This window comes from Typopeltis vanoorti, chromosome 14 (assembly GCF_054136105.1).
Source record: "Typopeltis vanoorti isolate ZY-2024b chromosome 14, IOZ_Tvanoo_1.0, whole genome shotgun sequence".
Taxonomy (NCBI): domain Eukaryota; kingdom Metazoa; phylum Arthropoda; class Arachnida; order Uropygi; family Thelyphonidae; genus Typopeltis; species Typopeltis vanoorti.
The window spans coordinates 6,293,842-6,308,947 of record NC_143562.1 but is presented as its reverse complement, the minus strand read 5'-3'; the positions used below and the strand labels follow the sequence as shown (position 1 = coordinate 6,308,947).

Genomic DNA, 15,106 nt, shown 5'->3' with positions numbered 1-15,106 from the left:
CAATTCTTTAGCTGCTTCTCATACAACATGAGCTGGTATACCATCCAATCCCACAGATGTATTGACATTGAGGTTATGCAATAGACTACTCACCTCCACTTCATTCACCACAATTCCCATATAATCTACTGGTACATTCGTTTCTGCAACCTGGATGATATATTCTTGCAAAGTGCTCACTCAGTAACTCAACTATATCAACTGATTCAGTTACCTCCCTACCATCGGCATTCTTTAAAATCATTCTGCCATGTACATTTTTCCTTTTACTTGCTACATATCAAAAAAACTGTTTAGGAGTCTCTTTAGCCTGCATGGCCAATGTTCTATCGTAATCCTTTTTTGCTTTTCTTACCACACTCGTTACCCTTCTGGCCTGCACTGTATACCATTCGTGTGCCTGCCGGTCACCTTTCTCCTTAAATTCCATAGTTGTTTCTTTTTTTGCAGCTCAAGCTTAATGGTGTTATTCATCCATTTAACCACTAGTTATTTTATTATTCGGACTCTAGGTATACAGTCAGCCATTGCTTCATGCAAACACTTCTTAACTACCTCCCATGCACTATCGACTTCTAGTCCTTGCAGTTGTACATGCCATGGCACTGAACCAATCAAACTCCTAAGCTTGTCATACTTTCCAGCCCGATAATTCCACATGTACGCTGTCTTAATTGAAAATTCTACACCTTTAGCCACCTCCCAAGTCAAGACCCTATGATCACTCTCACCGATTGGTGGCAATGTGGTCATATTTGTCACAGCCAAATCCTCAGATGTAATTACTAGGCCAAGCACTCTCTGACCCCATAGTATTTTCCATTACATGCTGTCGCAGATAGTTATCCCTTAATAACTGCATAAAATCCAATTCCTTCCTCCCGTGTGTCCTCTCCTCACTCCAATCAATGCGACCATAGTTGAAATCTCCCATAATAATCACCCTCCTTCCACTCATTTCTTCTATTTGCTTGTGCATACTGTCACCACCATCTTTTCCATCACCTGGTCTATAGTAGCACCCAATTGTATATTTGTTCTGCTAGCCACAATCTCACACCAAATGGCCTCAAATGTGCTCTTTTCTCTATCCTGCAATTCAACTTCTATTCTCCTTGGCTGTAGCTCATCAGCTATCATCAACAATACTCCTCCCCCCATTTTATTCTCCCAGTCATTCCTGAACACACTATACCCATCACATTCAATCCCACTAGCTATATCATCTACAGTCAGCCATGATTCACTAATACCAATAACCTGTGGTCTGGAAGTGCCAACCATGGTCAAAAACTCTTCCTTCTTGTTCCCAATACTCCTAGCATTAGTGTACATGAATTTAAGACCCCATTAGCCCCAACCCTACCTCGATGCCTTATATTAACTATCCCACTCTGATTTGTTGTCCTTATTCGCTCGGGCATATTATATTCATTCATACATTCAACTGCCTCCCTAAGGACTGTATATCTACTCTCCCCCCCCTCAATAAATCTAGTTTCCCTGAATTTACACATTCAGCAACACTTTCTCAAGTCTTCTTACACTGTAACCATTCAAATGCAAGCCATCCATCTTATATAGATCCTTTCGCCCATCGAACTCACTCCACACGTCCACAAATTCCACACCACTCGTCATACATAACCCACGCATAAAGTCATTCGCAATTATGGCCCTCCTTTTAAACATTTTACTGTCATACCGTGGCAAAAGACTAATCATTCTAACTCTCTCACTCTTTTCTTTTGCTACTTCAAACAATTCATTCAGGTCTTCTATCATTTCCATTTTGTCTCTTTTCAAATCATTCGTGCCTGCCACAACAATCATTTCTTTCACCCTTTCCTTTTGCTCTCTTCAGTTATATCCTTTATGGTTGCAGCAGGTTGGTACAATTTTGTCAAATCCTCTACTATCACACCTCGTACTAACGAGTCTCCATACAGCACTCTATCCTTCATTTTGTTCATGTTCACACTCATACGTCTATTTTTCCTGTCATACTTTTTATTATTAGCTGGTTCATTCAGTCGACTTTTGCTCATACGCTCTAGCTGCTGTTTTGCCCTTTGTATCACACCATTCAACAACGCTATCTCACTCATTGCGTCTATCTCATCTTTTTTATTCTCAATAAAACCATTAATACTATCATTCACACTTTCTACATGCACACTCTCACAATTCTCTGGTACAACCTTGCCGTTTCTTGTCATATCCCTATTTTCTTCATTCTGAAGTTTGACAAAAATACACTCACGATCCGAAATACTCTTCAATTTCTCATTCTCCCTACATTTTCTGCACACATTCACTCCTTTATTATCATCTAACCACATTTCGCAGCTAGTACACTGAATCATCTCTTTTATACTACCGTTCTTTGATAAAGATGGTGAACCATCATTACTGGCCGCCATTTTCCTTCGTACTGGAGCCATACTTACTTGCAACGTATTTTATCAAATTATAAATTATAACACACCAAAAACACACAAAACTACGCAATATTAAATAAATTTATCAACAATAACTGAAAATAATACTTATCTTATCTGGAGCTTTCACGAACACTACACACTATGAATCCCTCTGGCGGCGACAGCCCCAATAAAATATGTTATTAAGACACAAAATACTCTAAAAACACGAAAATCGTTCTAATATACTATAAAACCAACTTTCTAAGAAAAAAAACACCAAAAATCACCAATTTTACATGAGCGCTAAATTACACCAACCACTCACCATATAATTTAGTAATGCATAATCAACGTATAAGCCTGTCTACGAGGATTTTAAGTTTAAGCTGCTCAAGATGTTAAAATGGTTTGAATGCGTCTTTAGATTCTGGCTAGATGACAAAAACATCAACATAGTGCAGTCATAGTTTTGACTTTGTGTGGTATTTTTCAATGGCCATATTTTCATCAAAAGACGTATGCACATGCTTATATGTTAGGTGGAGTGAAATTGTTACTCCCATTGCTGGACCTTCTTTCTGCTCATAATCTGTATGTTGTTTAAAAAGGTTAACAAAAAATTATTTGTTGATGTGGTTGAATCAGATTATTTCTGGGTGGAAATAATTCTTCTAGTAGCAATATCATTTTTTCTCTGGAACATTGGTAAATGTTCCAGAGAAAAAAAAGTTATGAATAATAAGCATGGAAAGTTTTATCTGTTTCAAGTACTTCTAGTCTGGTATTGCAATTCTTTCCCTTAATAATGCTAATGGTTTTTGTGCATTACACTTTTTTGTCAGAAGCAGTTTCTGAGGAACTTAATAATATTATTGTTTCTGCACATTTTAAGAAACTATTGACTAAAGATTTCCTCATCATCAAGATAAAGGCTACCGTTTTAGATGTAATAGATAGATTAGTGAGTTTAGATGTATTGAGTCTTTTTATCAGTGTTCTCCTAGAAGAAACAATAGTGCTACTAGAAGAGTTGTTCCCACTGGAAACCATCAGCCTTTTTTCTTTAAGTATTATATAATACCTTCTTCCAATTAAAAGACCTACAAGCAGTCTAGCAATTACATGTTACTTCTCACCATCACTCTGTCCAAAGGCAAGGCGTCATAAAAGCTCTTAAAGAAGAGCATGTACCACATCTAGTGGTAACAACAAAAGAAAAAAACAAGAAATGGATTCTCTCTGATCAGAGAACAAGAAGTGCTTGTAACGAATCGCAACAGTCTTAACATTTCATAATATGTTGAATATTAATGTGCGAAATGTCTCGGCATACATGCAAGAAATTGCAAACTCTAAAGGTGCAGTTACTTTACTATGCATCAGAAATGTCGCTGCCAAAAATAGCTAGGGTATTTGAATAGTCAATAGTTATTTTCCATATGACAAAAATCTGCATGATGTTTAGATCACACACCAACAATCTTATTTATCTGTTACATCAGACAAATGGGACATTAATTGAAATGCACACATATCGAAGGTATAAAGAGAGGTAAAAAGCTCATAAATCAGGTCTGGGTTTTCATATTACTAACGAAAAATATCGGGGGATTTTGAAACTGACAAGAGTGCCATGCATTGAATTTAATAACTATATTTGAAAGTTTAAAGAAGCATTTGAAATGACAGTATCCAACTGCATGATGCTTAAGACATTCAAAGGGTCTGATATGCTCAGAACTAGGTTATGATAAATGCTACACAGTACAGATCAACAACGAAGCATGCGTATGACATCTCAACAAATTCACTAGTAATGTAACGATTTCATCACCATCAACTTATGTATTAAAAAACATTCGGCTGGTGTTTTCAAATTAAAAATATCTTTCTTCCTGATGAAGTATGACATTGTGCATACAAGATGCTGGTAGAGTAATAAAAAAAAAGAAATGTAGTTTATTGTGGTTATGCCATAATTATTGCATTGGATAATACAAACCACAGAAAGCTTGATGTTAAATTATTGGTTATTGGTTCTAACCCTTATCTCAATTTTTTTAAGTATTTTAAAGTGGTTTTACTCTTATTAAATTATAATTGCCAAGTAATTATATTGTTTAATTTTTTTTTTTTTAAGTGTAAGCAAACAAAGTTTGCATCTGAAGTATCTTCACAAGAATATAATTTATTTTGTAACCAAACAGAAAAATTTTCTACAACTATCTCTGATCCAGAATATTTTAATAATAATGCACCTTTTTGATCCGTGAAAATGGAAATATGTGATTTCTGCATTAATTTAGCCTTGCTATTTTCCTGGATTTGGCTCACACTGACAAGACCTCAATAAAGGTTGAAACTGATCTGGGAAGTGATTCTTTACATAATGCATAAGATATACACATATTATGCATTAAAGGAAGTGTTCTTTGCATCACTAAGGTGATTGATGTTAAGTCAACAGCCTCTGTATACAAGTAGCCTATTCATGAAGATACTTCACATTCAAATATTACTTAAACTTGGATAAATGATTAAACAAGAATATAATTTTTTGGAAAGTATAATTTACTTTCTAACCACTGGAAAAACTGTCAATAACTTATTCGTAGTAATCTTAGAACTTTTTAGTCCTAAATTTTTGCTTTGAACAATTTATTTAATCATTATTTTGTTATCCTTAGGTGCTTATGGTGTTCTTCGATACCGCTATTCTGGAAAACATTCTGAAGGCAATAGATTCATCAGGGATAATGAATTGTGAATGATTAGGTCATTGTCATCCAAAAACAACTGTGTTAGTTGAATTTATTTAAAGACCTTCTTGGAACCACATGAAAATTTTATTGTGTAAAGACTAAGAGTAAGAGCATTGATCAAAAAGAATTGATCAAAAGCACAGTTATGAACATATAAAAAGCTAAGTTTCCAGTTGAGTAAGTTGACTAACTTCCACAAGATTAAATACACGTGACACTATTAATAAGTCCTGGTCACTGAAGTTATAATAAAGATAAGTATTTCTCAATAAACATGACATCTTGTGACATACTATTGAAATATATAAATTGTCATACAAGAAGTTTTCTTCTTTTTGGGAGAAAATGAATAAAAGACAACTACTGATGTTCAAATATTTGAACTCTCAAAGGACATTAGTATCTTATTTTACTTATTAAAAATAAGATTAAAAAAAAATAGTCTTTCTAAATTGAATGAGATTGAGATTTATGAGTAATTAGTTTTTAATTTATGAAATTCTTCACTTAAATTCCTAATATGACAGTTTGTACGCAATGTTAAACACTACCAAAATATCAACAGTATGTTAACCAGTTCAAAATTTCATTGATAACGTCAGCACATATATTCTAATCCTGTTAAAATTACTGTTTTCATTGCAATTTTTATATAGTAGTTGTGTTTTTTTAATGACAGAATTTCAAACTGTGATTGATTCACTTACCACATTTAACCTTGGTTAACACAGATGCCAGAAATAAAAATGAAAGCAAATGTCTGTTGTTGAAAGCCAAAGCTTGTGCAATGGATCTTTTCTCAGAATTTTTCTTCAATATATATATTAGTTTTATGACATTGTATAAAAGGAAAAATTAAATTTATTCTCTAACTTTTGTATAAATTATAAGGCAGTTTGCTCATGTGAGAGTGTGGTTTTGCACTGAGAAATCATCTTTAGTAAAATAAGATGTTAATGCTGTGCTATTAAAGAAAAAAAAAATATTAAATTAGTCTTCTAGCATGATAAGGCTAGTCCTCTGGAGAAGTTGTTCACATCCAAAGAAAGAAGTATTTTTTAAAAAACATCTGTAAAATATTAGAAATGGTTTTATACTTTTAGTGATGTTAATTTGTAAGTTTACCGTCTTTGTGCATTCCAATATTTGTGTTTTATAACAAATATTCTGTAAGAAATTAAAGGTTTTGTATATGTAAAAAATTTTTTTTTTCTTTTATTCACCAAATACCAATATATGTCCATCAGCCACTTTATAATTTTACTAACCCAGTTTCACTCATTGTTAAAATCTACTTTATCACACTAAATTCAGACATTCATCTTATAGCAAAAGCATTATGAAAACATTGTATTACAGAAATAAAATGCCTGTGAATATAATAATTACATATACGAATGTGGATAGTTTGTAGTATAAAACACTTTGGCTGCTGTAGACATTTCTGGGTTCTACATTTTATTTTGCAACACTAGTTAACATGGCTTATTTTAATCTTGCTGTTTCTCTAGTCTTTGTTGTGCATCTCATGTATTATTGGATTAATATTATTTTATGAAATTGAGAAAGCACTACTATTTACATGATGTTCAAGATATTCCCAATGATGGAAATGACTGTTTCAAAGATGGAATCATGTGACAAAAACACCAGGCTAAAGCACATTAATTTTTATTGATTCACTGCAAGTAAAGGGAAAAAATTCATTGCTGCTTCTACATGCTTCTTCAAAAGTGGCTCAGATTAAAGTTTTTGACCTGTGGATTTTGTCTTTGAAGTAGATTTAGGATACCTTGTGGATTTTCAAGACGGCATGCTTGGTAATTAGTTTTTCATGCTATAGGGATCCATTTACAAGGACCTGCTTGGTAGGAGTAGAGTACTACAGCATAGTCTGCTTGACTATCCTGTAGTACTCTACAATATTGTGAAACATTTTCAAAATCTAAAGTGATTTGCAGGTGAAAATTTAAATAAAGGTGGCTTATATAGAAGATTACAAAATCTTTGGTGAATTTTCTGATCTTAAACTACATTTCTGCAATTTAAAATAATCAGAATTGGTCTGCAACTGCTATGCTGTTCAGTTATATAGTTGGCAGCTCAATTTTGCTATTCCATACATGTTGCTGTATTATTTAGCATTATATTTTCATTTTGCATGCATATGGTGTAAGTATATACACTGATTTTATGTAGTGTTTCAGATGTTAATGTATAAAAAATTGGCGTACATCTAATTACTAACTTTATACGCTTTTTTTTTTTTTAATTTTATTTCCCCTCTTAAATTACGTGATATAGAGTTCGTATGATTTTCATTTTATTGTGACTAACAAAAATAACTAAATCAATCCAAAAATATTTTCTCTTCTGAAGGATTCTTCTTGTGATGTATATGTTTCTTTTCATTGAGGATAATTTTTTTTAACATTTACCACAGAATAGGCTGTAACAGAAACTGCTTTCAAAATTCAGCAACAACTTGGTTTTGTTTCATTTATTTAAACATAAAAGCAAATTTTATTTTCCTTTTATATACGAGTGAATAGATTCACTGTTTTCTTATTGCAGTAATTCTTGCATATCTCATAGTTAAGGTAGGATAATCTTTTTTTCTCTCAACAGATTGATCTTTGTGGTATCTTTTTAAAGAACAGCTTAAAAAAATTTGAAATAAAGTTGTATCTGAATTTGGACAGTCAGTCAATAACATTGTTCAAAAGCAGCTTGAAACAGAATCCGAATGTTTCAAATTGAGAAGTAAATTTCAGGTTTTATCACCATTTATACAATTATTTTAAAGTAGACCTTGTAATCAGGTATTTTTATTCTACTCTTGTCATATTTTAAGACGTATCAAATTTATATTCTTATTTGTATCTGAAAGTATAGCGTGATAATTTTGTATACCATGAGGACATGTTTATTTCTATAATAACTGTTACATCTACAGTGACAGTTTTGAGATGTCATTATATTTTTGTGGATAAATAACAAATAGTATTTTACAATGCAGTTAACCAGATATGTCTATCCAATGAAATGATTTCTTGAAGTACATTTATGTGTGCATCAGTTTTATGTGAATTTCAAGAAAATGTAAATATACATACCATGTATGTGCAAAAGAAGTTCTATCTAATAGTATTATTTTTGAGAATTGTAACATTTTCTATTGAAAGGTTTTCCCCCTCCCTCAATAAATGTGAAGTAAAAAAAAAAAGTGCACATCTTTTATGTAATTGAAATATTTTCTCATGTATTGCCTTAAATATTGTCTTAAGGTAATATTTGAAGTTAAAAAAAAAAAAAAAACAGCTGAAACAAGGAGTTGTCTTATACTCCAGGTATAAAAACTGAACCTTTGAATTCATCAATGATACAAAAGTTGAAATGGGATGATGAAAATAAAGAAGTCAAAACCATGATTTCAAAGTGAAGGGTTTTAATCCATAGTATCTTCTGTGATAACATATTGTAAACTGTTTTTAGTGTAATCTGTATTTTGCTTTTATACCTAGTCTAGCCATAAATACTGTTACAACTTGAACAGCACATACAAACCACATGTATAACATGCATATAGCAGCACTCAATATTTGAAATGCCCCTCTTTTGCTTTCATGCATGCATGCTTGAAGTCTGAGAGGCCACATATTGATGGTGGCATGCACACCGTCTAACAGAAATGCTGCACTGCTCACTCCAAATCCTGATGATGCTCACATGTAGTTTCTTGCAGGCTGTTCTCTGAAGCTCTAACCACAATTTGAAGTCCAATGGGTTCAAATCGGGACTTCAAGACAGCCAATCAGATATGTGATTGGACACATTTGCCTACCACGAAACAAGGTGTTGTTCAGGGGTCATACCACAGTTTCCAGCATGGTGTCTTGATACACTTTGGTGGAGGTTTTGACTCCTTTCTCACAGAAATGTAACTTGGTTACTCCCTCCACCCCCCAATACATCATTGATGCATGGTGATGACCTCTGAATCATGGGTGCTATGGCATGTACTGTGCAGCCATCCATATATACCGATCATTTTGTTAAATGACTCTTCAGTGTTGAAAATCTCATCTGTGAAGAGGCTATCTCTATGTCTGTTGTTTGCATACTGCTGGAGAAGGGTCTTGTATTTTGTCACCTTCTGCCACATAAGTTGTAGTGTGAGGTGTTAGTGCACAGGACATCGTTCTTTGCAAAACATTAATCTCTTGCAACATTTTCTGTGTTCTCACAGGATTACGGTATAGGTGTGCCTTTACAGCTACACATGGTTCTCATAATCTCCCCCACTGCAAGTTAATCTGTACAACTAGACAACTGTCTCTCTCTACTGATAAGCATGCAGCAGTATTTATGGCAAGACTGTGTACTATGTCAAATTAGCATGTTAATATATTAATATATCAGTTAAATAAAAATAAATCTGCTGACACCTTTTATTCCCTATGAGTAGGTGAGGCTGTTCATGTTTAACATATTAGTATAATTAATATATACGAGGGGTGTTCAATATGTAATAAGAATAATTTTACTGTCGCAAAACCACTCATCACAATATTAATTTCTGTGGAATAAATGTTGCTGTCTGTATTAACAAGAGAGGTTGATAGATGGCGTATACTGGCTGATATGCCAGAGTGTCACATGACAAAGCAAGCTTGTTTCGGCGCTCTGCGACCAGTCGTCGAAATGGAAGCGTCCTTGGAACAGCGTTATACCATTAAATTTTGTGTGCGTTTGCAAAAATCGGCACACTTTTAACATGATACGCGAAGCTTTCCACGATGAAGCAATGTCGAGGGTAAGTGTTTTTCGCTGGCATAAAACTTAAGGAAGGAAGGCAAAATGTGGAAAATCTTGAATGTGAGGAAAGACCTTCAGCGTCCATCACAGAGACAATGATCAACACAGCAGCGATTATCATCAAGGAGGATCGCAGAATTACAGTACACCAGCTGCATGTTGCCCTGAATATTTCTGTGGGAAGTGTTCACTCAATCATGGCTGAACATTTGGGACTGAAACGTGTTTGCGCCCGATGGATTCCCAAACTCTTGACACCGGAGCAAATGCAGCATCGAGTGGATGTGTGCACAGAATGGAAAGAAAGACTGGAACAAGAAGGCGACAACTTCTTAAAGCGCATCATTACAGCAGATGAAGCTTGGCTGTATCACTATGACCCTACAATGAAACAACAAAGCTGTGAATGGAAGCATCCGTCTTCGCCTACCCCCAAGAAAGCAAAAACTAAAATCGGCTGGTAAAGTTATAACCATAATGTTTTTTGACTACGAAGGCATTGTTTACCAACACGCTGTAGAACCCAGGAAAACCATATTCCCGGGTTCTACAGCGGCTAAACGGCTCATACTATGCGGATGTTTTACGGACAATGGTACAGCACATCAAAAGGAAGCGTCCATTGCTGAAGAATGGCTTCTTATTGCACCGCGATAATGCAAGGCCACATGCTGGTGGTGTAGTGGACGTTTTACAGAAGAATAACATAGATATCCTACCATACAGTCCTGATCTCGCACTGTGCGATTTCTGGCTGTTTCCTCAGCTCAAGAAACCACTAAGAGGCCGCCATTTCGAAAGCAACAAAGAATGTTTAAAAGCTGCGGAGGCGGTTTTGAAAGACCTCAAAAAACGGACTTTCACATGTGTTTAAGAAGTGGACGCAACGTTGTGACAAATGCATCGCGTCTCACGGTAATTACTTCGAAAAAGACCATGTAAATGATGACGATTAAAGGTAATCTGTTTTCTGTATAAATATAGTCAACTTATTGAACAACCTAACTTTCTATATAGAACAATATGCATGAAGTTTTTTCCATTTAAATCCTAATAAAATCTTGTATGATCACATGAATGTTAATATATCAAACCAAACTGATATAAACATACTAAATAATTTTTTTGATCATTTCATATGAGAAGATGGTTATAAATATAAATTTGGGGAGAGGTAGACCCAGGAGAATGTGGTTTTAAGACATTAAGGACTGGACTAGCTTGAATTACCATAAATGTTCCAGAGCAGCAAATGAAAAAAAAAATTTCCGTGACTTGGTAGCTAACCTCCTCATAGGGGATGACACTTTAAGATTTATTTACACATTACTTAAGAAACACTTTCCTCCAAAATGGCTATTGTGAGCACACCATCTCCAGACTATTCAACTGACATGAGACCAGAGACATTTCTAATGAAGAAGAAAACAGAGGATTCATCGCACTTCCATTTCAAGAAAAATAGCAAAAATACTTCAGGAATATAAAATCAAAGTCGTATTTACCCCTTTTATCAAGATAAGATCAATATGTCAATCTACAAAACCTCGACATAGCCCACTTCAATATCCAGGTGTTTATTGGCTATGGTGCAATTGCCAGTCATCTTACTATGGAAAGACAGAAAACTCAATCGAACAAGTCATTGAAGAACACTTTCGAGATATTAAATACCATAGAAATGAAGCCTCAGCTTTGTCATCACACATACTCTCCTCAGCTAACCCACATGACGCTTTTCAAGTGAGACATCAAGTGTGTATGGGATAAATCAGAACTATTACACCATTACTATGATACATCAGAGAAAAATCTGGGAGTTTTTGGAAATAGCATTAGATCCTAAACATCTAATTATCAACCAAAGTATTAACTTTTATGAGTACATCCTAGCCTTCATTAGTCAAACACGTTCATGTAAATGCAGAACATTCTGAACAATTAGAAATATTTTAAAAAAATATCAGTCTCTTCTATAATTACATATAGGTAGATGACCTGCTAATGCTTCTGCCTGGTATCTCCACTTGGGCCTGGCTCCCACTGAAGAGACCTCAATAAAGGTTGAAACTAGTCTGGGTAGTGGCCCAGATATAATGTTTTGCATTATAGGAGTTACTAAGATAGGAGTGTTGGTAGCTTGCTCCACCTTTACAACGAGTTGCCCTGGTGTTGTACCACCTTACCCCAGTCCTGAAGATACTTTTAGGCGCAAACTTTGTTTGCACACACTTGGATAAAGGATTAAACTAATTTTATTATCTATAATTACATGTTGTCACCGTTGTTAGTCCTTTCTGTTTTGTCCACTAGTTTGCATGTTTACATCTGAAGAAAGTCTATGCAATTAGGATGAAACATAATGTTTCCAATTAAAATAAATGTTAACTTATTCTGGTCTGCCTTTACACTTTAGTCAAGTGTGTATATATATCATCATCAAATTCCTGCCATGTACCTTCAAGGGGTGTACAGGATATGAAAGTACTACATGAAAAATTTACATCATTAATAACTTCCTATCTACAATTTTCCTCCAAACCAGTCTTTTACTTGTCAAGACTCCAACATCATTACCAGATCTTATCTTTCTATCGTCTAAGGCACTTTGTACCGTATCAATCCACATCTTGATCTTCCTCTGGGTCGTTTTCCTACCAACCTGGCAAAGAACACTTGTTTTGTTAATCGTTCCTCGCCCATTCTGTTTAAGTAACCATACCAACTGAGATTAGCTCTGCTAACGCATTCCTGGATACTGATAATGTCAATTTCTTTCCTAATATCCTCGTTTTTAATATGATATTGCCATTGATGTCATCTGTTCACACCTATAATCTTTCTCAGACTCTCATATCTGCGGTCTCTAGTCTTTGGCCAAGTGTTTTACTTCTGACCCAGCTCTCAGATCCATAAGTTAAAACTGGTTTGAACACTGTCTTGTATACAGCTAATTTAGTTTTCCGATTAATTTCTGTCTTATTCCAAATACATTTATTCAGTTGACATTCTACCATACCAACTTTGTTGATTCTGTTGTCTATTTCCATATTGAATTTACCATCTTCACTAAAAATCGTGCCTAAGTAGCTGAAATGTTTTACTTGTTCCACAGGTTCTCCATTCACAACGCAGTTGACATTTTCATCGATTCTGCCTATTTTCATTGTCTTTGTCTTTTTATTTCTGACCTTCATACCATATCTATTACAACAGTTATTCAATTCCGTCAAGGATTCTCGCAGACTTCTAGCGGATTTATTTAGAAGTATAATATCGTCTGCACAAAGCGAAGAGCTGATATTAACATCTCCAATTTTGATATCAAGTTTAATATCACTTTCCTTCATAATGTGTGTGTATATGTATATAGTAATTTTTTCCAGCTCCAGAAACCCATTTCTAGGAACCTAGCATGGATTTTCAGGCCTCCAATAAGCAGTGAGGTGGTCTCACACTAGACGATGAAATTCATCTCTCACCTAAAGATGTTGACAAACATCCACAGGGGACTCGGACCGCATCCTGTTGATTGGAGAGCAGATATGCTAACGAGGCCGACATAAAAGCATAATTGCATTCGGATCAATATACGCCATGTTTTTTTTTGCCACCCATGTACATATAAAAAGCATTTTGTGGGCAAGTTTCAGTGTGTGTGTGTGGTAACCTATGCATGTTCTTTGACATGTATTGCCATTTCAACACATTTGTCCAGTGGCAAACGAATTTGCAGTTCTTTTCCGCTTTAACTTCGACAGTGACTTTTGAGGGTTGAATGCACTGAAACCATTGATATGTTTCTCATATTAAGCAAGAGCTATAAAAAAAGAAAACGTGCAGGAAATATGAAGGAAAAAGTGATGAGCAGTAAGAAGTGATGCGCAAGCAAAAAGGGTGACTAATATGATAAAAGACCAAATCAGACTGAGAGAGAATTAGTCAAACGGGCTAAGGTAAACCCAAACGTTTTTCATTATTATATTATATAAAAAGTAAGAGGAAAAATTACTGTGGTAGAATGACTTGAGACGATGCTGAAGGTAGGAAGATGACTGAGCCAAAAGAAAAAAAATTAAATTGCTGAGAGATTATTTTGCAAAGGTATCCAGGTGGTGATTTTGCAGATGCTGATGTTACAGAGATGCATATCAACATTAGGGTAGATGAACAGGAGGTGTTCAGCATATTAAAAATATGAATGAACACATTAGTGGGACTGGATGGCATCAGCCCGTCTACTACGTGAATGTGCAAGAGAATTGGCACCTCTGAAGAAGTTGTTCAATCTAAGTCTCTGCACTGGCAGGGGTCTAAGGGAGTGGAAAGAAGGTAAGAGAGTAAACCACAGACCAATTAATATATCGGCAGTGGTTAAAAGTATCGGAAAAGGTGGTGAAATACAACAGTGGATGGGTAAGGATGCGACTCTATAGTGGGCAGCATGGCTTTGTATAGGGTGGGTACTGGCTTCATAACTAATTCACATTTTATAATAAAGTGACAACAGAATTGTATAAAAGTAATGGCTACACCATGATACTGCTCGACTTTGCAAAGGCATTTCACAGAATACCACATGAATCAGGGCTTGGTGCTAGTATACAAATATAAAATTGTATACTTGCTAATATATCTAATATACAAAATTAGAGCCACTACTCTAATTTTTTATATCAATGACGAAGAAAAAGTTTTAAAGGAGGATATTCTGTTGTTTGCTGATGCAGAACTGGGGAGACGAATAGTTATTAAAGGCGAAGTAGGTATCCTGCAAGATAATTTAAATCAATTGGCATTGTGGGCAAACAATAAGGATTTAAGGTTGCATACGGTGTGTCACATTGATGGCATTGGTTTGCAGGAAATTGATGAGGCTAGGGACGTGGAGATAATGGCAAACAGAGTTCGAGTTCAGAGGGCATATTGCAAAAGTTGGTAAAATAGTTCAATGAATTACTTGGATGTTGACAAACACAAGTAAAGATAAAGACCATCTTCATAAGACTGTGATTTGGCCGTATCTTGACTACTGCACATTGCAGTGGCGGATTACCCATTAAGGCAATGAGGCACTTACCTAGGGGCCCCCAAGCCAAG

At 35.0% G+C, this 15,106-nt stretch overlaps 1 protein-coding gene across 3 annotated transcripts in view; it reads left to right on the top strand.

Annotated features, from left to right (window-relative positions):
* Positions 1-8,810, top strand: part of LOC150099141 (leucine-rich melanocyte differentiation-associated protein-like) — a 155,496-nt gene extending 146,686 nt beyond the window's left edge. For 2 of the 3 annotated variants that reach the window (XM_090403988.1, XM_090403989.1), the window contains exon 7: positions 5,114-8,809. In XM_090403988.1, coding sequence (XP_090260114.1) covers positions 5,114-5,193 — 80 coding nt within the window. In that variant the 3' untranslated portion in view covers positions 5,194-8,809. Of the gene's footprint in view, positions 1-5,113 lie in introns of all 3 variants that reach the window. The other variant, XM_090403987.1, reaches the window with a different exon arrangement.
* The last annotated feature ends 6,296 nt before the right edge of the window (positions 8,811-15,106 follow it).